The sequence below is a fragment of the Strix aluco genome, chromosome 14 (genome assembly GCF_031877795.1).
Source record: "Strix aluco isolate bStrAlu1 chromosome 14, bStrAlu1.hap1, whole genome shotgun sequence".
In the NCBI taxonomy this organism is placed as follows: domain Eukaryota; kingdom Metazoa; phylum Chordata; class Aves; order Strigiformes; family Strigidae; genus Strix; species Strix aluco.
Genome location: NC_133944.1, coordinates 19997682 through 20022470, shown reverse-complemented (window position 1 = coordinate 20022470; position 24789 = coordinate 19997682). Strand labels below are relative to the sequence as shown.

Below are 24789 nucleotides of genomic sequence, written 5' to 3'. Positions count from 1 at the left end.
CGCAGCTGGTCGGCCCTGGCAGTCTGCTGCCGTAGCAACTGCCTGCTTTGCATGGAGCTCAAACACCCGCGGCTCCAGCCCGCCGTCACGTTTCCCCGGAGCGGCGTTTGCCGGTCCCGCAGCCATGTTTCCGCCTTCCCCCGGGCTCGCTCCGTTCGCCGCGTTATTTCTGAAGGCTTCGTGCAGCCAGCGGAGAGCGAGCGGGCGCAGGAGCCGCCCCGCCGCCCCCACAAACGCAGGAAGCGGGGCCAGCTGCTGCACCTGAAGTTAACGATAACTCGCACAGAACTGAACCCGCTCTCGGGTGGCAGCGCGCCTTGACTCGGCTCGTTGTCGATCCGCCGCAGGCCGGGCGTTAACGCCATGGGCAACTGCCGCGCTCGGCCGCTTCGGCACCCAGCGGGCTCCCGCTTCATCTCCCGCCGTCTCGCTCGTGTTGCCCCTACGCACCCCCCCACCTCACCCCACCGGGGGTTGCGGCCACCCGGTCCCCGTTAGAAGCGCAGGACGCCCCCGACAGCCCCAGCGGAAGCGCCGCTTCGCCCGACGCGGCCTCTCGGGGCCGCAGCCCCGGGGATCGCCCCCCCTTCGCCTTCCCCCGCCCCAGCCGCCCCCCGGGCCTGGGCGCGGCGCCACCGCCCTCTCCGCATCGCTCCTGCCCAGCAAATGGCGGCGACGGGGGGAGGGAGTCGGAGGCGGCCCGGGGCACGGCGGAGGGAAATTTCCCCCCCCCGCCCTCGCCCCCCCAAGGCGGCCCGGCAGCGCCGGCAAGGGAGGGCGGTGGGGGCCCGCCCCTCCCCGCCCCGCTCCGCTCCGCTCCCAGCGCGCCGCGGTTCCCGCCGCCCCCGGGCCCGGCTCCTGTCACGATGACTGCGGGAGGAAGGCTCCCCCTTCCCCGCGCCGCCTCGCCACCTCCGGCCCCTCCTCCGCGCCCCCGCTGCTGAGCGCGCCCGCCCGGCGGAGCGACCCCCTCCCGCGCGCCCCGGTCCTCGCTGCGGGGCGGCCCCGGCCTCCCCGCCCGCCCGCCTGCCGGCCCCGGGGGCGGCGGCTGCCGCGCCGCCTCGCCGCCCCGGCGCTCGGAGGGGAATGGGTGGAGTTGAGGAGCGCGGTTTCCTGAGAGGAAGTGACCGCACGGGGCAGGAATGCGCCGCCGGCTCCGCGCCGCGTCCCGCCTGCCTCGCTGCGGTGCCGCGGGGAGCCCTCGCCGCCCCGCCAGCCATGCCGCACTTCACCGTGGTGCCGGTGGAGGACAAGCACCGCGCCGAGTACGACAGCGTAGAGGGGCTCAGCTGGGTGGACTACCGGGAGCCGGCCGCGGCGCCCGCCGCTGGTGACTCCTACGACACCGTCAGCTCCGACGGTGAGCGGGCACGGCCGGGGCGGGGGCGGGGGGGTTGGGGGTGCCGGTCGCTCCCGGCGGGGGGCCGGGGCGAGCCTGGCTTCCCCCCCCAGCCCAGCTCCGCTCTGCTCCCGCCGGCCGCGGCAGACAAAGGCGGGGGCGCCGGTAGCGGCTCTCGGGGGCGCCGCGCCCGGAGGAGAAGTCCCCGCGGGGTCCGCCGGGGCGGGCGCCGGCTCCCGCCGTTGCTGGGGCCGGGACGCTCCGCCGTGGCGGGGCCCGCGGGGAGGCCGGCCCGGCGGATGAGCGGCTGTCAGCCCGGGCCGGGCCGGGCGGGGGCAGCGCAGCTCCGGCGGCTGCGGCGGGTGCCCCGGCGATGCGGGTGGACGCGGCGTCCTCCGGCTGTGCGGTGGGGGCCGAGCCGGGCAGGCTCGGGGATCCCCCCCGGGCACTCCCGCCGCCACTTGTTGGCAGCCCGGGGCGCAGCGGGGAGCGGGGCCGGCGCGGGGGGGACGGGTGTTATCGTCGCTCCCACAAACTGCGGTCTCCAGAGGCGATAAGAGTACGTGGAGAGAGGCTCGAGTGTTTTCAGGGCTCTGCTGCCAAGTAAACGGGTGATGGAGAATGCAGTTAAATTAGCCGAATCTCAGGTGACTGCTTTTCTTGCTTATGTCATCTTAAAAAATGCGCCTGCCCAACTAGGTCTCGCTCCCTCAAACCGGGCCTTGAATACCACAGCGTGTGTATTGTGTCTGTGTGGCTTTCACAACTGCTCCTGCTAGGCAGAGCTGCTTTTTGTTAGGGGTTAATTTATTCCAGTTATAGAAGAGGATCACGTAAGTAGGAGGGGATTTTGGGTGGTGAGAAGTACATTCTTTAATTAGGCAGCTAATATCAGTGCTCACCCTGTCTTGGTGGTTTGCTGTGACTTTTAGGTATAAATCAGTTTAAATACAGTGAGTGCTTTTAGTGAGAAAATGAAGGACACCCAGATTGGGAGAGTAGAGTAGTTCTGGTAAAAGCTTGTTTTAGCTCTTTGTGGGATCTGTTTCTTTTTTTTCTGCCTTGGTTATGTTTGGTCCTGTAACCTTTAGGAAGAGGATCTTCCCATGGGCCCAGCTGGTGAATCTGACTTGCCCTCTGTGAATCATGCGTGACTCTAGGCAACACAAGTTAGTAAACACCTGACCTGTTCTTCCTTGCCCGTGCAGTCAAACTTTTCAGAATGCAAATGTTATTGGATGCACAGTAACCCCTGAAGTGTCAGGCCTGTGCTTAAGGAAGAGAAAAGGGTTGTTTTGCTGAGTGATACTCAGTTGTCATGAGATCAAGGTCCAGTTCCTGCCTTGTCATCTTGTTTGGTTCTCTGCGAATCTGTGCTTCAGTCTCCAATATGTGCCATTCTTTTTTTTTTCTCTATTTGAATAGTTTTCAAAGGAAGTTTAGATGTCATATACCAAGTTGCTTACATAGGCCTCATGTCCATTATGTCAGTTCCTTCCAGCTCTAGTGTGGGCATTTTGAAATGATGAAAAGTAGGTGCTTTTCCTGACTTGTCTGTTATCACAGACAGTTTGAGGCTCTAGCCCTGAAGGCTGTGCCAGGCCTTGTCTTCATTTTGAAAAAAAAGGTCTATTTTACTCCCGGGTCACATAATGTATAGTTCATGTGTATGAAAGTAACAGGTGCTTTTCGCCCGTCTCAGCAGGTCGAGGTGGAGACCTCATGGAGTACTTTTCCCACTAGCTAGCCCTGGCCATGGGTTGGTAAGTGTGACTTGGGGAAGCTGCTGTGGTGGATAAAGGAAGGTCAACTCAAAGCGCCTGTCATTCGGATATGAGACTGTAGGATGTGTGCGAACAACACGCTGGAAGATACTCAGCTCCCTGTCACAGTCTATCAGTAGCTGGAAAGCTGTGATCTCTTAAGGACTGCTGTTCTGACTGCAGTACAGAACCATGCTGCTGGAAGTTAGCTGGGTCTCTATTTTAAAACTGATAAATATCTAGTAACATCTTTATTAATATATGGTAGTTAGTTCTGTTTCTGTTTGAACTATAACTGCCTTCTATTTTTTAATTTACTTTCACAGTAATTAAGTGTTGTTTCATATCCTCAGGGTGTACGTATAAAGATATGCTGCCTTGCCTGCCTGTACTGACAAGCTCTTCCCCACTAGCCTTTTCTGTCTCTTCCTAGGTTTCTTGGGTTTATGGCCCTGTAGAGAGGAATCTGAACTCCTCTGTGTTACTCCTTTGGTTCTGGGTGCTTCCTTCTACATCCTGTGCAGAGTACAGTAGCCTCTTGTACTGGGGGATGGTTGGTAATCTGACATGGTGGAGGTGGGAAGCTCCTGTTGAAGACAGAGTAGCTCCACGGACTGGAGCCTGCAGGCAGGAGGGAGAAGAGTGACCCTCCATCCAGAGCCTTCTGTGGCAGCTGATTATGGGGCTTATGGAGGGATTTTTTGGTGTTGGTGATGCCCCTGATTCCAGATAAGGTAACCCTGTTTGACTTGAGTGCACAGTCTCAGAGTTGTAGGTTGTGGCCCTATCAAAGTACATACAATTCACATTGGCACAGGGAGCTGCCTGAGCGATGCCAATTGTCCAGTCTTTTTGTGCGATCGATTAGCGCCACCATAGTCAGTGTGAGGAATTGGTTGCTGTTGTTCTGGTGAATCTTCTCCAGGGAAAATTTTATTTTATCAGCTTGCTGTTCAGAACCTTATTTAAAGACGTCTTTGGATTGCTCGGTTTGATCAGAGGTGGGTTTAAGTGACTCAGTAATGATATGGCCCTTGAAGCGTATGGTCTGTCATGTATCTGTTTATAGCTGGTCTGTAACAGTGTGCAAAGGAGTGGGTTTGTTGTCCAATACTCCTTGCACAATCTTTTAGGCTGTTGCTTATGTTTCTGACAGATTCTTATTTCACTCTGACCTTTTCACTCCAACTTTTATTTGTCATAGCTTTGTTTTTGAATGTTTTTCCTGAATTTTGCATTATTTGGGACATCAAGTGATATGGTGTCATGTAAACACCACAGACATGAAGCCATTCTGCAATAGAATTTCTTGTCAACAATTCCCGTAAGAAGACATTAGTCAGTGTGCTATAATTTAGTCTTCCCAGATAGCTCTAGTGCTTGCTTGTGAATAAAATCAGCCTTTTTTTTTTTTTTTCTAAGCAGGTTCCACCAGCTGCCACTGCTTATAATAGATTTTGACATCTTCCATTTAGAAAAAGAAGTACAAAGAATTATCCTGTGATAAACTTGTGAGCCCTGCTTTATGGATCGGCAGGGATGAGAAATGTGGATTTGGCATCTCTTCAGTCTTTGAAATAATGCCAGCATGTTAGGTTGGGTACACAGGGTAAGAAGAGGGACAGTGGGGTCTGAATAGTGTTTAAAAAAAGCAGATAAGCTTTGCTTTAATAGGAATCTCAGCTCCACAGTGATTGTGCACCCTGTTAACCAAAGTGCGGCAATGTCATGTGTCCTGTGGGAAGTTATTTATCTTCCTGTGACTTTTGTTTGTGGAAATGAGACACTAATCAGCTTGGTGTCACTAACCAGCTTTGGTCAGCTGCCACCCTTGGTTTTTGCCAGTGAATTGCTCTGCTTATGTTTCAGTTATCACATGGCTTCCTTTCAGCCCACAGTTTTCTGACTAGACTTGAGACCTTTTCCTCATGCTTATAGTCTGCCCTTGTGCAGCAACAGATGATGCAGGTCATTTGCAATAAGCTATTTTTGAGAAGATTGATAAAGGAAGTTCTGGTGCGATAGCAGTGCGCTTTTACTTTAAGCTTCTTCCTGCTTCATTGCTTTTTAATAGGTGTTAACTTACTAGTAAAGGTTTTAAGTCATTTGTAAGACTTGAAATAAAGCTCACATAAAATATGTCTGAAGACGCTTTCAATGGGGATACATAAATCAATCAAAAATTCCTTTTCAAAGCGCTTAATTCTTATATATAGGTGTTTTGGCAAAATCCAGAGATAAGATAAAATTAGTCATATAATGAATTAGATACTACAGCTATACAGGAGTGACAGAAACATATGTCCAAATATATTTAGGTTATCTTAAATTCAAGAACTTTTGCTAGCAGCAATGTGGGTAAAGGGCATTGTTACAGTAGTCATAGCAGGATATTTTTGCATAACCTCTGTAGCACGTGCATCATCAGCATTTTTCATGTTGCCTCAAAACTGCAGAAGGAAATTGTGGGGGAGGGAGCTTGGGGAGGAGTTGAGGCAGAAGCTCTGAATTGTTCGGGAGGAAAGAAAGTAACCTGAGAACAGAAATACACTGATGTCAGTGAACTATCTCTTCTGGTGATTTGTTCACTGTTGTCTTGCTGAAAATGGTATGGAGACTGCATCTTCAATTTAGTTGCATTTTGAGGAGGAAGGAGTGTTTTTTCTGTTCTGCTAAGCTTGACACCCATTTTCCCTCTCTGTAAAGTTTAATGTGTACATTTGGAGATATTAAAGGTGTCCTGTCAATGCTAAATATGTCCGTATTTGTTCCTGTTCCATAAAGGATACTTGTGAGATACTTGTAGGCTACACAGCAATGGTTGTAATTTGAAGCGCAGATCCTGGAAGGGGTCTTAGCAGCAGTGCCATCCCTGTGAAGTCCTAGTATGGTGGGGTTTTTTGGTGTGGTTTTTTTTTTTTTTTTTTTTTGTGCAACTGACGAGTAGCACAGCACTGAGCAGTGCCAAACTCCAGAATACTGTTTTTAACAATACAAGTACATAGATAAGTGGACTTCTGCTTCAGATAAAGAAAGATAAGAGTGTGGTATGTGAAAAATGAGAGTGAAGAAGTGCCTTGTGACATCATTAGCTGTTTATAACAGTTGGCTGGGTGAAGGAGATGGTATATACTTTGTAGCCTGTAAGCAAAGAATTTCTCAGAGAAGCTCATTTTCATGGAGTCCATGGTGGATACCTCAGGTTTCTTTTGGCAGCATGCAGTGTTGTGAGGTTTAATTCATCTATTAAAATGCTCATCTAGGAAAAGAGAAAAGTTCATGTTACTGCATAAACTGTTACTTTTGCTGAGCATGTCTTTCATACCTCTTCTAATTTGTGCAGTGATTAAGACAGAGATGGAGAGGCTGCAGCTGTCCGGTACCAAGGGAATCTTTGTGCCAACTGCTGGCAGCCAGGAGACTTGGCTAAATATAGAAAAACATGGGCCTTTTTGTGGGTTCTCTGGTATTTCAGTTATTTGGAAGAGCTCTGGGAAGGATCTTTGTGATATGACTAAGTGATTTGAAAGCAACTCCCATAGCTGTGTATGTGTGGGTCTGTATGTTTTTCCAAAAAGCTAAGAGAAGATAAAAAAACCCCCAAACAACCCTCTGCTGGTCTTTTGTAGCTGCTTTTTTTTTTTTTTTTTCCCTCCCAGAAATCACCTGGTTTAGAAGACTAAGCAATTGCACATGAAAAGATGTGGATTTTCCATCTAATTCTATCTGCAAATGCTCACTCATTTTGACTTGCTAAGTGCCCATTTCAAACTTGAGTTGAGACTAAGTTTGGGAATTTTTTTACATGCTGAAGCTATGTCTTTTATTCAGTCTCTGCACTTTTCTAAGGAAATTCAAATATGGTTTTGGGTTTCTTACATTGTGTTTGTAGTACATCTCTCTTGGATGTGTAAAATTGACCTGTGTGTGTATTGTTGCAAATTTCTTCAGTGTTTCACTTCCTTAAAGAAAATAGTGACATTGCCTTTCTTTTCCCCACTGCAACAAAAGTAAAGAATATGGTTTTGCATGCTCTTCAATATAAAGTTTAAATTTGGCTTTTGCTCTAAAGTTCTATGTAGAATGGAGATTACGGTCCTTTGCAGCCTCATTGACTAGGAGATGTAGCCAAAGGTAATAAATGGCTTTGCTGAAGTTAAAGAACAGCAACCACTTTGAGGAAGATCCAACTTAGTGATCACTGCTTTCTTCTTAAGTGCATGTAACAGCACGGGGGAGCTCAGTGCCACAGGGAGAGAAAAGCTCTATTTGGTGAGTTTCTCCTTCCAAGACCAAGTTAAAGATTTGCACCTGTTCTTGACTATGATGTAACAAATAATGTGTAGACTGATGTATACTACAGAAAAATTGCTATTGTCACCAATATGTGGGAGCAAGATTTATTTGATCAAAGGTTTTGTCTTCAACCTGTTGGTTCAAGGTTTTTCTTTAAATACTTTGATCTGTGACCTGAATTACAGAGAAGAAAATGCACCGTTTTAAGACATGCTCTAAAGCCTTTTGGAATTACATTTTAGGGATGTTTCCGTTGTCTTCAGTAACCTTTGAATTGGAAATTTTGAATCTCTTAATTGTACTAAGATGATTTTTATTCTCACAGATAAGAAAGTTTCAGGGTTTTTTTTTTTGTTTGATTTAGTAAAACCTCTTTCTTAACTATTAGTTTTCAGTAGGCATCTGTGTAAATGATGCCAAGTGATCCCTTAGCAATGAGTAGTACTGTTCTTGTTCTTTCAGTTGAGTTCCTTTGGATGATTTCTTTCAGTATACTTGGATTTTGTCATGCATGGAGAACTGTGCATCTTTCACAGTGGCTGCTGTAGTGAATGCGAAGCAAACAATATCTTCTTTTTAAGCAAGCAAAATAACAAAATACCATACACAATAATATTAGTCTTTTAGCAAAATCAAATACTTGACGTATGTTTAATATGTTCTGTCTTTAAATATTAAAAGTCTACATGACCAGGAAAAATACAGCTCTTATAACGCGTGTAGGGTAAGCTTTGCTGGATTTTGGCTTTGGTAGCATTTTGTATGCTGTTGTGTGGTGCAGGTCCCCTTTCTTCTACCATCCTCTGCAGGTTCTTTTGTAGGATGTCTATTGCCTGTTTGTCCTCAGTGACTCTTTATTTCAAACATTGTTTCCCGAGTCTCAGACTGTCACTTCTGAACCATAAAAATAAGTTACTGGAATTAAAGGAGTAGCACTTCTTTCCTAGTAAGTCATGTAATAGGTCTTTAGATTTTGTGGTAGGTATTAGGTTTGTCCTGGAAAAAAGACTGCTTGCTTTTCTTCAGTCTTAATTCATGTCTGAGCAACAGAGATATAAGTTAGAACAGTTCTGGGAATACATACTCTTCAAAATTTTTGTTGCTATTAAAGGTGCGTGGTAGAATTTTTTCTTAGTCATCTTTTGATCTTCATTCTGCCTGGTAGGACAGAGAGGTGGAGTTTGAAGTGCAGAATAAAGCGCTAATTGCCCCAAAAGAGCTTTCACTCAGTTAGCTTATGGATGAATGGGGAAGGCTGATAACTTGGCAGTCTTGCCAGGTTAGCTGTGCTGACTGGAGGCAGCCTTGTCGGAAGTGTAAATGAAATGGCATTTTGCTGAGCAGATGAGAGGCCAGTGCCAGGCTGGGCTGGGCAGCTGGGGCAAGAGGTGAGGGAGGAGACTGCTGGTACTGGTGAGGGGACGGTCATCATCCCACCTTTGTTTCTGTGGTCACAGTGCTCTGACAGGAAACAGGGGAAGCTCATTTGCTTAGGGCAAGGCTTAGCAGCGTTTCCAAAGGTGTTCAGATTCTGGGTTTGCCTAATGTTCCCTGGAAGTTTGTCCCACTGGTCCATCCCCTTGAATCCAGAATGCTTAATTTGCCCCTTTCTCCCCGCTCCACCCAAGTGACCTGCATTGTCCTAGAAGCCCACTCTTTCATTGACTGACATGTGGTCTGTAATATAATTAGGGTGCAATCTATCGATTGCTTTGAAAATTAGAATCAAAGCTGTAAGCTGATGTTGGAAGCTGGCTTGCAGGAAACTGTAGCAGAGATTGTGTAACAGGATCCTGGGAGAGGAGGGATGACGCAGAGCTCTGTGTTCAGGGCAGGGGCGTGCTGTCCGATGTATAGGTTCAAGCTAATTGTGCCAGAAGAAAACTGTATGTGTTGGTTTTTTTTTCCTACAGTCCAATTGCCAACCTTCATTTTCATCTACCAGTACCCAGCAATTTCTTGTGTTTATCTGAGGGATTTAGAACATCATTCAATCATTACAAATACCTCCTTATTGTGAAGCAGGTTAGACCATTGAAACTTTTGCCTTTCAATTCCATGTCAAAGGGGAAAAAAGGATTTTTATAGTGTGCCATTAGAAGTTGCTCATTTGCTGAGCTAAGGTAACTCCTAAGGAGGGCCAACTTGTTGAGACTTGCTCTTGCATACTTTAGATTGCTGATTGCTGCAGTAAACCACAATTTTTATGCCCTGGAGTATAATTGTTTTTAATAAAATTATCTATAGCAATGCTACTTGGTGTTATAACCCTGTCTGTGCTTGCAAGCTGAGCAGTCCAGAGCTTGGTTACTGTGTGCAAAGTCCACTTCTGGGTTTCCATGTAGGAGGTCAGATCTGAGTCAGGACTTGGAGCAAATCAAGAAGACGCTGTAGCTGCTGTTGTCTCTGATGGAAAACAGCACATTTACTCCTCTGCCTTCTACCTTTGCATTCAGGAGCTTTGCCTTCCTAATCCACTTCTAAATATAACTGACATCGCTTTTACTACTACTTGCTATAGTATATATTTGTATCCAAAGTTGATGTAAAGGATGAAGGTAATAGTCTTGCAGGTCTGATTTAAGAACCTACTGCTCCTGGATATTTTCATCTTTATTCTGCTCAGGTTTTCACTGTCTGATCTGTGATTCTTATAATATGAATTGTTCATCAGCAATACCACTTGTCTGTCTCCCCCCAACAGTATCTCTTCCTTTCCCTCAATTTGTACTTGTTTTCTGCACCTGTACTGGGACATGATCTCCAGGGCATAGCTGTTTCTGGAGCATCACAAGCCAACTCTTGCCAACCTTATCCAAATCCAGTTCCCGCATGGATGTAACTTATGTCTTGGCTACTTTGCCTAAGCAGACACAAACTGTTCCCTTTTGATGTGGCTGTATGTTCCAGAGAATGTGGTGGCAATGTCAGGGATTAATTTTGGGGACATTGCAGCCAAACATGAAGGGAGATAGAGTTGAGCTATGTTTGGTAGATCCCAGTAGTATGTAGCCAGATAGTGGGATGATTGTCTGCCTTGTGTTACGGTACGTGAAGGGAGCTTTAAAGCTGTAACTCAAGGCAATGCACAGAGAATAATTTAGTTGCAATATTTTGCCTTTGCCCGTTTAAGGCACTGTATTCTGAACTTTGTGGTAGAAGTGTATGTTTAGCAGGAGTAAGCACACTGTCCCTGAGTTTCTTCTGACTTAGATTCTGCTGCATGTGCTTGATTTAATTCCTGACTGGTGCAGCAGAAGACAAGTGATCTAATGTTGCCCATTGCTTCTTGAAGAGTTTCTGTAAGCTAATGTGCTGTACTCATTTTGCTCTGATGCTCTTGCAGACCAATTGACTTTTTGTAAAATGATGATAAAAGCCACTGTGGCTTCTTCAGATACCTGACTTTATCTTGGTCTGTGCTGTGTGTTGTGCAGTGTGAAGTACTTAATGCTATTTTGGAAGACCTGTGAGCTCTTTATAAATGTGTGTTTGAATACATGTATTTTACAAGTACTGTGGTTTGTTGCTTATCAGGTGCAATATCAGAGTGCTCTCCACCCTCTAAAATGTTTAGTGCGATGAAGTGACTTCCTTTGCTTGGAGATGGCTCATGCTGACTTACACTTTCTTTGAGTATTATGATCGGAGTTATGGTGGGTTTTGGCTGTTTGTAGCACTTCGCACTGAAAGGTCAGCTCTTCATCCCTGGAGCATATACAAGCTTGGCTCTTTTTTGTCTTTTTTCTTATTTTCTTTTTTCCTTAGTTAAAAACAATCTCTTGCACACTTTGTTTTCACATGGAACAAAGTACTTCTCAAATGTAAGAAGAATCTGGATTCAGCACTTTCTATATGAGTTAACTGAAAACTTACTAAAACATTAAGGGCTTCACAATAAGCTGTAACCGATTACAGATGTCTTTCTGCTGTCTTCCACAAATGGATAGTAGATGTCTGTTAATGTACATTGTATAGTATGTAATTCATAGAATGTACATACATAGAAATTTTTAAAGTAATTGTACCTTCTTTTTCTGCACTTTCTGTACGTCTGGAGATACCTAGCACCCTGGCTCATTTCTCCTCTATTTCCACTTGTTTCCTGTAGGAAGTTTTTTGAGCTGGTGGCAATATTGACTTAATGCTCACTGTTCCCATCTGCTTGTTCTCACTCTGTGGTTTGTGCCTGTACAATTGTTTCTTTGGCACATGTTGAGCTGGAGAAGGGAGCAGATACGTCTGAAATTGTGGTCTGTGTTGTGGGGTTTTTCTGAGTTTGGATTTTTTGTTGTTGTCCTCTCATCTTTCTTACTGTGCAGCCATGGTCAGCTGAATTGGTATAGGGCTGAAAACAACTTTCTGTATTTGGTATCGGAGAGAAAGGCAAATTGAATATTGCATGGAATCTGCATGCTCCTCTCATAGATGTATGTTGCTGTCTCTCAGAGAAAGTGAGAACTTTTTACAGCAAGGTAAGAGGCTTTTCCTGAGGCAGGGAAAATGTTAGAATGCTTCTCCCTATATTTTGGTACAGGGTGTGCTGCATCTGAGGTGCCTTCATGCATGTGAAGGGACAGTGCTTCAGGGAGGATAGCCATGAGAAATGATTTGGAGTCGTTCCACATGAAAGAATCTCTGAAGTGGATTACAGTGAAGTACAAAGGTTGTTTTTATAGTGTTTTTTTCAGCTGGCAATGACAAGTTATATTATGAAAGCTCCTAAGTGATGTGAGTTCCTAAATCCAGTTTCTCAAAAGTGACTTGGCATCTTCAATTACATAGGCATTCTTGGTGATTACACCTACTGTATAATGCAGATAAGTCTCAGTGTGGTGTGTGCTGGTATCCAGAGGATCTCCTTATGAATGAGCAGAATGGAGGAGGTTCTGGTAATTATGAACTGCGTAGAATCAACAAGTTAGTATTTACTTATGTATTTTATATAAATTTCCATTTCATTGTGCTGTTGCTTTTTTTTGGTGAGCTTGCATAGGGTTTGTCCATTAATGGGTAATCATATTAAAAAGTATTGAAGATGGAAAGAAACACATCACTGTTTTCACTTGAAAGCTGAAATGCCTGGAGGGCTAACGTCACAGAGCTATACTTTTCGTGGCATTAGCAGGTTTAAAACGCTGTCTGATTCCACACTCAGCAAGCAGCAGATTTGTGGCACACACACTTTTCTGAATAAGTGTGCAAACAGCTGGCAGTGTGCCTCCAAAATGTGACTGGGTTTGGATTTCACAAATAGCATTTTCAGTAAGATCCCGACATTTGTATATTTTCTCAGTGTTGAAAGGATTATAATGCCAGGATTATGTTGGTGCTGGCTTAGTTTTCTGTAAGAAACCCTTTTGCTTCCTGAAAGAGATCAGTCCCATTCAACGTTGCAGCCAGCAGTCACTTTGTCAGAAGAGGCAGAAAAAAGTTCTTTTGGGAATACGATATTATTAAACTTGTCCAATCCTCAGGACTTCACAGAGACATTTACTAAAGTGTGTACTAAGAGCAGGAAGAAGAATAATGGTAAACCAAATTACTGAAAATGGCAAAGAGCTATTGCTAAAGGGTAAGTACGTCATGTTGATATTAATACCTACAAAGGATTATAGTGTTTTGAAACTATCAGTGTATCTTTACTGAAGAATAAAATCATTGCACTTTCTGAAACACGGGATTATTAAATCGCTAAATCCTTTGAGTTGTGTAGTATCAGTCAACTTGATTGGTAAAGCTGTTCTCTAATCTAGTTTTGCAAAGTACAGTAGAAGTCTGATAGTAACTTCACACGTGTTTATCTAGGGATGAAACAAAGATCTGTGCTTAATTGTACGCTTAATTCTGTACTCTGGTGCAGTCTAACCATGGCATAGGTTGTTGTCTGGGAAAGTTTTGGCTGTTTCTTTCATGGAGAACACAAACAAATGCAGTCTTTGAACTGTTTCAGAGGAACTAATATATTGTCAACAATACAGCTTTTTAATTTACTTTTAACTGTGCTTTGTTTGTGTCACTTCTGTAGATGCCAAAGCTGTTGCTGATTGTAAATATGGACATGGTATCTGCAGTGTAGTGTGTAATGAATTTTAAGAAGCACACCCTTACTTGGGAAAGATTCAGTACTTCAATGACTGTCAATTTAACAGTGAAATAATGTTAAAGTATTCTTAAAATGGTGAATGAACACATTATATTCTTAAAATACCCATGAATGTCAATAGTTTGGCCTTTAAGCTGCAGTTTCTGATGAAGTGTGTGTCTGGACTTGGCATGTAAGAGTTCAGTGTTGTCAGTGCGACTGATAGTTTGAGCCCGTGTTTAAAGTACAGAGGATCTCTTTGCTGCCTTAAAAGCTATCCAGGTAAAGATCTATCCTGTGATTCTGCTATTCTTTCCTCTCATACAGCTTTATTGTTGCATAGATTGTTGTTTAGTGCAACTTTGGCCTTTGTTTTCATAAAATACTGGGTCAGCCCAGAATGTACAGCTCATGTTTTCTGCCACCTTCAGTGAAAAAGACCTGGTAGCCCAAGGTCTTAAGTGAGCTGGCATTAACAGATTTCAGTTAGTTATTTCATTATCAATGCCTAGTTTGTAGTGTGAATAAATGAGCTTTACCTAACTGGATGCTATTTATTTCCTGTTTCTCCCATTTCTGCTGTAAATATAACACTCCTGATAAAAAAGACACCCAAAACACCCCCCCACCATGCAACACCAAGAACTTAGTAAAGTTTTCAAAATATTTTGAGAACTCTTTTTTCAGGGCTTGAAATGTCACGATCAATCTTTTGCTACTGCAAACTAACGAAATTCTTGTTTTCAGTTTTGAAAACCCTAAAAGATAAATCATGATTTTCAGTTTTTGCATGAAAAAAGTGCTTTGGATAATATTGAACACTTTGTAGCTAAAGTGAAAATAAATATTCCGCATTATCAGATTTGTGATGTCAAGCTGCCAGTTCTACTGCCATGAATGAGTTTGTGATCAGAAGTTTCATTTTAGAAATGCTTCGTGTTTCTGGCTAGCTGTGTGTTGCCTTGTGAAGAAACAAACATTTCTAACAGCCTGTCTTTTTTTTTTAGTTACTGTTTTTAAATAAGATCTCTACTTTGGACAGTTAGTGGTGTTGGATTAGGATTTCTGTGAAGCAGCTGAAAGTAGTTTAAGAGAAGCAGCACTATCTGACTTCTGTTTCTGAAATTTGTAGATAATGATCTCTGCAAAAATATAATTGTAAATTGAATAATTTGTTACTGTCTCCCGAATGAAGCAAGAAGGAGGTTTCGTAACAGTTCTGAGACAGAATAAGAGTTTTGTTTAGTCCAGCCACGTGTGAGGAGCCGCATAAATAAAGCATATAAGCAGATTCAGGATGTATTTGAAATCAGTTTGTCACCTACATGTTTCTTAAGTTATCTTAACATGATAGTCCCTTGATATACTTCAGGAATACTCTTGAATTCTTTGCTGCTGAAATGGGGAGATATCGGGGTTCTTGAATTACTATCAAGAAACTTGTTTAGGGTTTTCTGTTCTTCAGCAATACTCAGTTCTGCAAAACTTTACTGCTGTGGACGATGACAGTGCTATCTGAACATAGCTCAGCCTTCTGGAGGGAACCAACTTTTATCTCACAATACAAGTGCTTGGGAAAGTAGTGTAATTGTTAATATCTGGAAAGCGCTTTTCTCAAGAACTGTGTTAAAACAGTTTCTTTTGCAGAAACAAACAAACCAAGCCCCTTAAATGTAATAAAGATGGACATGAACAGCTTTTTATATTAAAACTTTGTCCTTAAAGCTGTGAACAAATGTCTTCAAAAATAATGTTGTGATTGATAAGATGATCTGATTATGCAAGGAAGAAATATTCTACCTGAAAATAATTTCTGTTTGCAGCAATCCTATTGTTCCTATGACTTTTTTTTTTTTTCCTATAGAATACTTATCTTGGGTGTATTCATTTGCTTCTAGGTCTTGTGAGAACAGTAAGTGTAGCAAACCTATTTTGTTTTTGTCATCAAAAAAATCAGACTGAAATCTGGCCTAATTACCAGTTGTATAGAAATTTGCAGAAGATGTTGACATGTGAAAATCTGGAAAAGCGTAAATAGAACAGAACTAACTTGCTTTCCAAAGTGGGATAAATTTTGCATATCATAAACTAAAAAATTAAATAAAATTAAATAAATTAGGTTTTTATTTAACTTAGGCTCTCTTTAGAGGTAATTTGCAGCATGCCAAGATGCGTGTACAGGAGAGGCACTTCAGGGATCAGTTAATTGAGCCATTACTTTACGAGTAAAAATCGAGCCTACATGACTACTTGAATATAACTGCTTGCTCTTTAGATAGCTGAAATTAGGTTAAAGGAAACCCACACCAACTGCTTTGGTATCAACTCCAATTGCTAATCTTAGATTCCAGTGTTATTTGTAGATGGACTATTAAAAATACGGATTATTTTTTAAATTAAAAGAAAAAAAGTTTAAGATAATGTTTTCTGTGCATGAAAATGGCTCAGTTACTGTCCCTAGCTGTCACAGGCTTTGTGGCCAGTGGTGCTTGTAAAAGAGTGTCTGAAAGACAAAAAACCCCTGGTGTTAGCTGCTATACAGTCTATTTCGTTACAATTTTTTTTTTTTTTTTTACTGTGGTGTACGCAAAGGAGTCTGTACATGCATAGTACAATTACAAGTGAGATATTAGCTCTTATGCTGCTCCAGAAATGAAATTGCATTGAGGGGTGGAGTGTTGGGCTGTCCTTTGAGCTGGTTTGCTAGTATCTGCTGTTTGTCAGTTATAAAGAGGTAAATCAACCAACAGGTTTAAGTTTAGTCAAGCCTAGCATTTCAGTTCTAACTCTGATTCATGCTAAAATTCTTTGAAGAAATTTAGGCCCTCGGTTAAGATTTAGCTCTTGATATTTCAGGCAGGGAGGATTATGGCAACTCCGCATGCCATTGTCACAGGTCATAGCCATAGCTGGAGCTTTGCCCAGCTTGCCTGCCTAGCAAGGCATGTCTAAGAGTCTGTGCGTTCCTCTCGGGATGTGATGAGCATCGTGTATGTGCCTCTACCAGCTTTCATTTAATTAGCTCAGATATATGCCTGTAAAAACAAAGTGACATAAGTTTGTTACCAAAGTTCAGCCCTCTTGGGAATTTTTTTTTCCAAATGTTTTAAACCTTACTGCAGCTTAATTAGCTCTGCTATATTTTTCGCTTATGTTATCTGTGCTGGCTAGACTAAAGCTACTCAGACTGTCCCTCTGTGCCTTCAGCACGCCTTAACTTGTCGGGGAGATAGAGCCTCCGTAAGAACTAGGTGAGCGTGTCTCTGAGTTAGTCATGTCCAAATGGAAAGATCTGAAGTTGTTTTAAGATGTACTAATTTCTACTTATTTAACTGAACATGATGAAGTAGGGGAGTGGTGGTTTTCTTTAAGGGAGTTCAGAAACTGACAATAGAGGAGAATAAAACCTCAACAGGTCCAGTCATGCAGCCGCTCCTGCCACCTTCTCCCAGGGATGATTATTCTTTCAGTAGTCTGTCTGAGCACACTTTATCGCTGTGAAGCTTCCTGGTCTTTCTTTACGATGGTCTCACTGTGCCCAATTGTTCAGCTTTCATTTATCCTCACTAATCTTTCTTATAGTTACTTTCATATATCTGTTTTGTTTGTAATTCTCTCTAAATTCTGGTGTGCATCCCTCAGTTACTAAAGAAAACACAATGGCTTGCACAAAAGACTTGCACTCGGCATGCTCAAGCAGAAAAACTGTGTGTCTCTGGCCTAATCCCCTCTAGAAGGAGAGCAGTAATGTGAACACTATCCTCTCTGTTCTTAATATTTTTTTTTTTTTTTAAAGTAAAGACAGCGTAAAACTTTTGGAGAAGGACAAAATAAAATCAGTCAGTAGAATATCTGCTACAGTTTTGCCACAGTGTTTTTTCTTGGCAATGAGATGAAAGTTTGGACATCTATTTATTGCTTTTATTCTGTCTCCTGGGGTTGTGTATTTGCATGTATGAGAGTATGCACATTTAGGATTTTTAGGTTTTGTTCCATGGACCATCTTTGATGTTTTATGGAACTCAGGTGATCCACACGATGATGAACCTTGTTCTACAGACCTGTGTCTGTACCTGAGTAGGGGAGCTCTAAAAAGTTCAGGGAACTATGGTGGAGATGTTTAGATAAACTGTATAATTGTAGTGGTGGCTACAAATAGAATTGTTTGGTTTGGAAGAGAACTGGTAGCATGCAGAAATAAAATGCCTTAATTATTGAACGATAATGAAGACTGAGAAGCAATGAAACAAGTGAAGAGGAAACATTAACCTACTTGGAATATAGCTTGCCTGCCTCAAAAACTGACATTAATTAGGGACTAAGGCCAGTAAATTATTCTCTGTTGCAGAGTATATAACTCCCTCTTTAAGAAAAGTTCCTTGCAAAACAATCTTGCATGATGAAAACTAACATCACATAGCTACTGTCCAAGACCAAAGACTTGGTAACTAAGAATGTGGAAAACAGTACACATGTCACAAGATGGTGCTTGCCCAGGAGACTTCATGCTTCCGAATGTAAACTGTCCTCGTGTGAAGCTGGGGCAAGAATTCCCCGGAGTAGCTTTCCGAGGTCACCTCCGCTCTCTTCCAAAACTGATGGAGATAACAAGCTCTTCCCATGCAAGTAAGTCTCTTTGAAGCTGCTCATTGGCAGACAGAATATACTAGACAATTTTTTTTTCTTGTAGTACATACATATTGTATACTGTGCTGCAGCCAAAGTACATTTGTGATTCTTGTTGAGGAAATGGGTCATCTGCCATAGATTTTAGTCATGAAATTGGAGAGAGAATATGGAAAGAGAGAAAATGAGGTGAACTCTTTGATAGTGCAATTTAGAACACGTCTGTAAAGTAGACATTGCACCAAACATGCAGCTGTGGTGAAGGTGATTTTGACTATCACTTAATTAGCTGTATTTAACTTAGCAAGGTAGGACTCTTCCTGAATCGGCACACATCTCTGCAGCACCCAGTTCTACATATTGGTGAAGTTAAAGTAGAATGTAATTGGAAACAACTTGAATAAAAACTTACATTCTTTACTTCCTGTTGAAAGTGTACAGTGTTTGAGAGGGGGCTTAATGTGCACTTCATTGGATCAGTAGATTAATAGAGTTTCGAAAGTTCACTTTTATTTTTCCATTGTCTTCAGTAATTCATAATCTGTATATACTTTTAGGATAATGGAGCTAGTGCCGTGAATGTGGTAAAAAGACAGCTGTATTTTTCTATAATCTGAACTTTTCCATCGAGAGAAAAATGTACCCTAGCAATTGCAAAACCAATGCTCTTATTTCCAGTCACTAGTTCTACTGATTTTTCTATTGCTTTGTTTGGGCTTCTTCTGTGCAGGAAGACGTATAAAGCAAGCTCACCAAGGAGTCAAATTCAGAGGGAAAGTCTAATGGGAGGGAATTGGGTGATGCTTGAAAATGCAAATGGAGAATGAGAGAGGAGCTGGAGAGCCAGCTTCTGAAGAGACCAATTATGAAAAATTTACTGGAGGTAAAATGAAGATGCATCTAAAAAATAATGCCAGTTAACTTGAAGATTCATCTTAAGTCACTGGTCTTTGTCAGGCTCAGTGAGAGGATATGAAGTAATCTTTCTTAACTAAGGATAGGTTATACTGATGACAGTAATGAGAGGCTTCACATTTTGAAAGAGCAAAACAATTGTCATCTTATATAAAAATCAAGAGATTGAATGTATGAGTTATCCTGACAACAGTGTGATTTTATACATAAAAAGGGCGAGAGCTTCTGTGAGCATTACAAGTAAAGAAACGCCATTATATTTTTTTGAGACAGTGGTAAGCTGCATCTGTAAGGTAAGGTTTCTGATGGAAGAATGTGGGAAAACTAGACAGCAGAGAAGTGATTTAAAAAAAAAAAAAATCACTTTGATTTTTCAAACATTCAGTTACCGGAGCTAGTATATAGGAAATGAGAAAACAAACCAAAGTTACTCATGACCTTGCTGTGTTTGGTAAGTGTAATGATGAGAAGATACTGCGCAGACCAAAGTCTTGAAGAATCAAGTTGACAGTATTTCTGTTGATGTTGTCATTATCACTTGCACCTTTGTCCAATTTAATGAGTAAAACCTATATGACAGATAACTCCATTTCCTGAGCAAAAATTGCACGTGTACTTCAACCAGAGTAGGACAGAATGGACTGCAGCACAACTTAAATACATACTGACAATATAGACATAACAAATACAGCAAGCAAGTAGTTTTTGCAGATTTTTAGTAAATATTTACCTTTGTTGAAGTTGATAAATATTTTATTTTGATGCTGTGTTGCTAAGCTTACTGACATTTTTCTAGTAGTACAAAAAATTCTACAATGTACAGCAACGTGAACATCTCTTACGTGTAGGTGGGGTCAGCAAATAAGCTGAGCCCACTTGTGCAAGGCAACTGCTAATTAACATTTTGGTGTTAGTTGTCAGAGCTGTGAGAAAAGCAATAGGCACGTAAACACAGTGGGCTGCTGCCTACAAATATTTTTGGTCAGCTAAGTGTTTACTTCCAGAAGCTTAAAAAGACCTCTGTGAATATAATTTTTCCAGCAGTTTTGTTCAAAGCACTTGTGATCAATTTACAGCAAATTGTGCTTCTTTCCATGCATCCCTTCCCCTCAGTAAGAAAAGATCTCAAAATGGAGAGATACTTTCACTTCAATTATATTAATTTAGTGTAACCTTGTTGAATTGATTACCTTAATCATTGAAAATACGCACCAAAAAATCCAGCTGTTCAATCTCTTGCTTTTTATATATTCAGTGTACAATAGTTCTTTAACTTGCACTATTTTCATTTGAGACAATAAGATTTTTCTTTAATTTTCAATTTCTTTAGTGTAAATAGCAAAAAAAAAAGTATTCCTTGGATTGATCCTTTCTTAAGGAGATACTCTTGGAAATCTCTGTAGTTTGTGTTGGCTGAAAGAGCAGGGAGTGAAGAGTTACACACAAAAGAAAGGGATTTTTGTTTGTCAAACAGAGTGTAATGGGAGCCACAGGCCTGAGAACTTCTGAATACTGGAATCAATTTAATCTTTTTTTCTTTTTTTTTCTCCAGAGCTCATTTTATACTGTAGTGCCTTTTTTTTTTTTTTTTTGTAAAGTTACTACTTATTACAAAAAGCTCTACTGATCTTCCATGTTATCTTTTTTTTTTTTAACATTGTTCCTTGCAGATGTGAATGCTTTGCTTTTACTGTACCTCAGGTTGGGCTTTAACTTAAAAACTTAACAGGAGTCTGAAGAATGCACAGTCTAAATGTTCAAAATACAGTAAGGGTAAAGGCATCATGAAGTGAGCACATTTGATACCTAGGATTAGTGGGCATAGTAAAAAAACAAAGAACAACAAAAAACCCTGCCACCAACAAAAAAAAGGGTGGGATTTGGTTGATATTTACCTGTATTGTAATAGCAGAATCTAGTCTTTGAATTGTTCAGTCTTTCTAAATCTATCTAATCTGTTTGGACATACTGCTCAAAAGTTGCTCTTAGCTTTAGTAATGATTTCTAAGTACACAGAAACTATTTTCACTTGTCACCATTCTATACAAGAAATAGCTATAAAAGGGAACATTAGAGAATAAAGGCGCAGATAGTGTTGTAGCTGTGACCTTACTTGAACATTTTACTTTGAGGTGAGTTTTCATCCTATTTTAATGAAAACGGAGAAGTAGAAATAGAAAAAATTCTACTTGGAGAGTAACATCTCTGATAATGTTACATAACTTTAGATATTAAAAATAAACAGATTTAATTGACCAAACAAGTTTATTCCCTATGGTTTTTGTCAAGGTTACAAAGTTTCCTTGGCAGAGCTGTCTTTCTGCTCTTGTCAAAACCTTCTTTTATTTTTTTCTTTGCAGGTCATGGCAACCATAAAGAAAACAGTCCTTTCCTGAACAGTTCAGAAGCTGTCAAGGGAGGTGATTACTATGACAGAAATCTGGCCTTGTTTGAGGTAATTTCTAACTGTTTTTTGTACTTCTACTGTGATTTGTGATCTTCCAAGATGGGAGGGATCAAGCACATCATATTAAGTGGAAGTCAGATCATTGCAAAGTTCCAGGCACTGGGTTGGTACATAACTCTTGCTGCATGACAAATCTAAAAGCCATCGGTGTGTTTAGAGGTATGTCTACAATGTAGCAAAATATAATAGTGCCAGCGGTGACATGAATAATTTAAACAGTGAAGCTGTGGCACTGTGGGCTAATCATTGTGGAAAACGAGCATGGGCTGATTCACTGTATTAAGAAGGACCATGTTATTCTGTAGGAGAGTGCCTAAAATGAGGTACTCAAATTAGCCTGGGTGTCCTGTATTACAACTGTGGTATGTCAGTAGTACAGATTTCTCCCCCAGATGCTTTTTTATGGGTGTGTGTCTGTTGTCTGAGGTACCAGTAGGCAGAGATACCCTGTGTGATAAAAAAGCTCCAGTATTACGACCACTGGGGACTGTGAGGCAGAGGGGTATGACTGTTTCCATGTGAAAGTAAGGAGGACCAGACTCTCATGCGGGAGGCCAGTTGGAGCCACACCAAGTCCAGCAGAATGCTCCACATCCTCACCTCACTGCATTAAATGCAAATACATCACAGTGCGCAAAGACCAAGTTTCTGAAAAATGTTTTCAGAAGCTCAGGTGCTGGGGAGTGGTGCAGAGAGCCTTTGTGTGGCTCTGCAGCTGCTTTCCAGCTGGGCTTCTGAGTTACAGCTTCACAGCAACGCTGGCAACATGTACCCTGTGTTTCCCATTCTGGGAACTCGGTGTGGGGCAGCCGGAGCTGGCTCTACACCCCGCCGGGTTGGCTCCTGCAGAGTTCAGCTGCATGGCATCGAGCCTGCACAAGTATAACGAACCTGCTACTAGATAGGAACTCACTGTGGAAATGCTACAGCCGTGTTTGCAGGCAGTGTGGTTGAGCTAAAAGACTTGGAAGCATGCTCCCAGCTGTGGTGTCCCCTCCCTCCAAGGCATGGTAAATCTGTGATCAGGATAAACCCACTTGTAGGTCATGGAGAGTTGGCCACTTGTGGCATGGCTGGTGCTAGTCACACACCTGCCTTTTTCATAAGCAATAATACAGTACCGCACCAGGTCTGCAGGCTTTTTCTGTGGTACTAGAGCGAAGGCCGTGCTGCTCAGCTGAACAGGAAGCATGTGTTGCCTCAACCTCTTTCTGCAAAGAATTGTAATCAGGTTTTTAAAGATGTGAACTGCAGATCAGATCAGAGGAAGGAGTAAGAAAAGGTGTGCTTGGCTCATGGCATCTGTTCTGCCATTTGGGGTCAGTTTCTGCATCAGGCCTAAAGCATGTGACACTACTGATCCTACCAGAAACGGTTCATGATGATACATGAAGATATGATAAAACTCCAGACAGTGAAATATTTCTTAGTTGTTTTTTATTTCCTGCATAGAAGTTTTTACCATGCAATTAGACATGTAAGTTGTTTTAATTTCAAAGAGAAAAGGGAAGGGAATGATTTTGTTCTGATTTTTTTGTTTTTTCTTTTTTCCCTTTAAACTTACTTTCAGACACAGAAGTTGGATGGGATGCATATAATGGTGTAAGGTCTCTGTACTCGTGGCTTTTGGGATTTTAGATCCAGGTGAATTAGATGACATAGGTTGAAAAATGTAATAAAATTATCAGAGTGCGTGCATGCCTACAATGTCTGGAGTTTAATCACTAAATCTCTGATTTTTTTTGGCAACTTGAGCTTTTTAAAAGTATATCTGTTGATGTAAGCTGACATTAGAGATATGCAAGGTACACATCCATTTTATTACAGTCCCAAGGCTCAGACTTTTTTATTGCTGTGATTCATGCTTTGCAGCACCTAAGGAGAAGGGTGCATGCAGTGCAGACCTGTTGATGTAGCCTCTTCCTGTCAGAGTTGCCCTCCTTTCAGAAAATTAAGTCCTCTCATCAGTGGTTCAGGCACAATGAAATATTCTGTCATTCCCTGTATGATTTTCCTGGTGTGTTTCCTGGCAGCCTCAGGCATGCCAAGGCAGGCATGACCCTAGCCACTCTTAATAAACGCTGTGAATTGCAGAACTTGACTAGTTGTCTTCTTCCACAGGAAGAACTTGATATACGACCAAAAGTGTCATCTCTGCTTGGCAAGTTGGTCAACTATACAAATCTTACCCAAGGTGTTAAGGAACATGAAGAAGCAGAAAGTACTGATGGCTCGAAGAAGAAAGTATCAAAAGTAAGTAAGGATTCTCTCAGTGGCCAGCTGATGAATGGGATGATTCCCGATGTGATTTTTGGGGAGCTGGACTTCTTTCTGCTTTATCTTAACTTCTGTCAGGAGCCATGACAGTGTTGCAAAGAAATAACATAGAAGTCTGTAGGTAACCAGATGTTACCAAAGAATTGGGGCAGATGTCGTGGTTAAGCACTGTGCATACATTTGGTATGGATAGGCTTTTAGCGGTGAATCGAATAAACAACAAAGCAAAAACCCCAGCTTTTTCCTAGTGCTGTTTTAGCTGCCCAGCAGTATCTGACACATCTCTACAAGCCTGGTAGGTATGACACAGGACTTGAAGGAGACAACACCCTCCTAGAGTGGTGGGTGGAGGTCAGATCCAACACCCTGGGGCAGCTCAAGAGTCATTCTGGTGTTAGGCACTTAGGCAACTGAATTCTGCCCCAAAGGATCTGCATTTAGATGGTTAGCCCATTTGCGCTGGCCTTGTAATAACTAATTAGAAGGTAGGGTTTGATTGTTGGTAGTTAGATTTCTATCAGGAAGGCTGTGTTCTAACTGCTCTTCTTACTGCTCTGGCAGTCCAGCAAGTGTTTCAGTGCTAAACCCTCAAGTGGTGGGTTGCATTTTATGACACTTGCAGGCCTGTCAGTTCGCTTGCAAATTTTGTCAAAATAAAGTTTTCCAAAAAGATAAGATAACACTTGAATTCTACAGATTTTATAGCACTGCCCTGTCAAAGTTTGAGCTATTTCAGAAAGAGATGGCAACGATAATGTTGAAAAACAGCACATTGTTCTCAAAGAGAATGCATATTACCCCATGCTGAATACTGGATTCCAGCTCCCTTACTCACACTTCATCTCCTTGCTCTGCATGGTCTTACACTGGGGTTAACAAAGTTGTTTAGTCAACGTGAAGCTTAAAATTAAATTTTATCTGAGACCACATGCACTAAAGTGCTGTAATATTGTGGTTAATATGACATCATTACAAGACTGAGTGAAGGTCGTCTGGGTGCAATAACTGTTCTTGTACTACA

General features: G+C 42.3%; 1 protein-coding gene across 5 annotated transcripts in view; it reads left to right on the top strand.

Annotated features, from left to right (window-relative positions):
* The first annotated feature begins 1072 nt into the window (after window positions 1-1072).
* The window catches only part of SLC12A4 (solute carrier family 12 member 4), a 50834-nt gene continuing 27117 nt past the window's right edge, over window positions 1073-24789 (top strand). For 2 of the 5 annotated variants that reach the window (XR_012625121.1, XM_074839795.1), the window contains exons 1-3: window positions 1073-1360; window positions 21385-21479; window positions 23613-23744. Coding sequence is in view for 4 of the 5 variants with exons in the window: in XM_074839795.1 (XP_074695896.1) it covers window positions 1087-1360; window positions 21385-21479; window positions 23613-23744 (501 nt within the window). In the remaining variant the exon portion in view is untranslated. Of the gene's footprint in view, window positions 1361-1888; window positions 1987-17831; window positions 18110-18839; window positions 18993-21384; window positions 21480-23612; window positions 23745-24789 lie in introns of those variants that run through there. The other 3 variants (XM_074839796.1, XM_074839797.1, XM_074839798.1) reach the window with 3 other exon arrangements.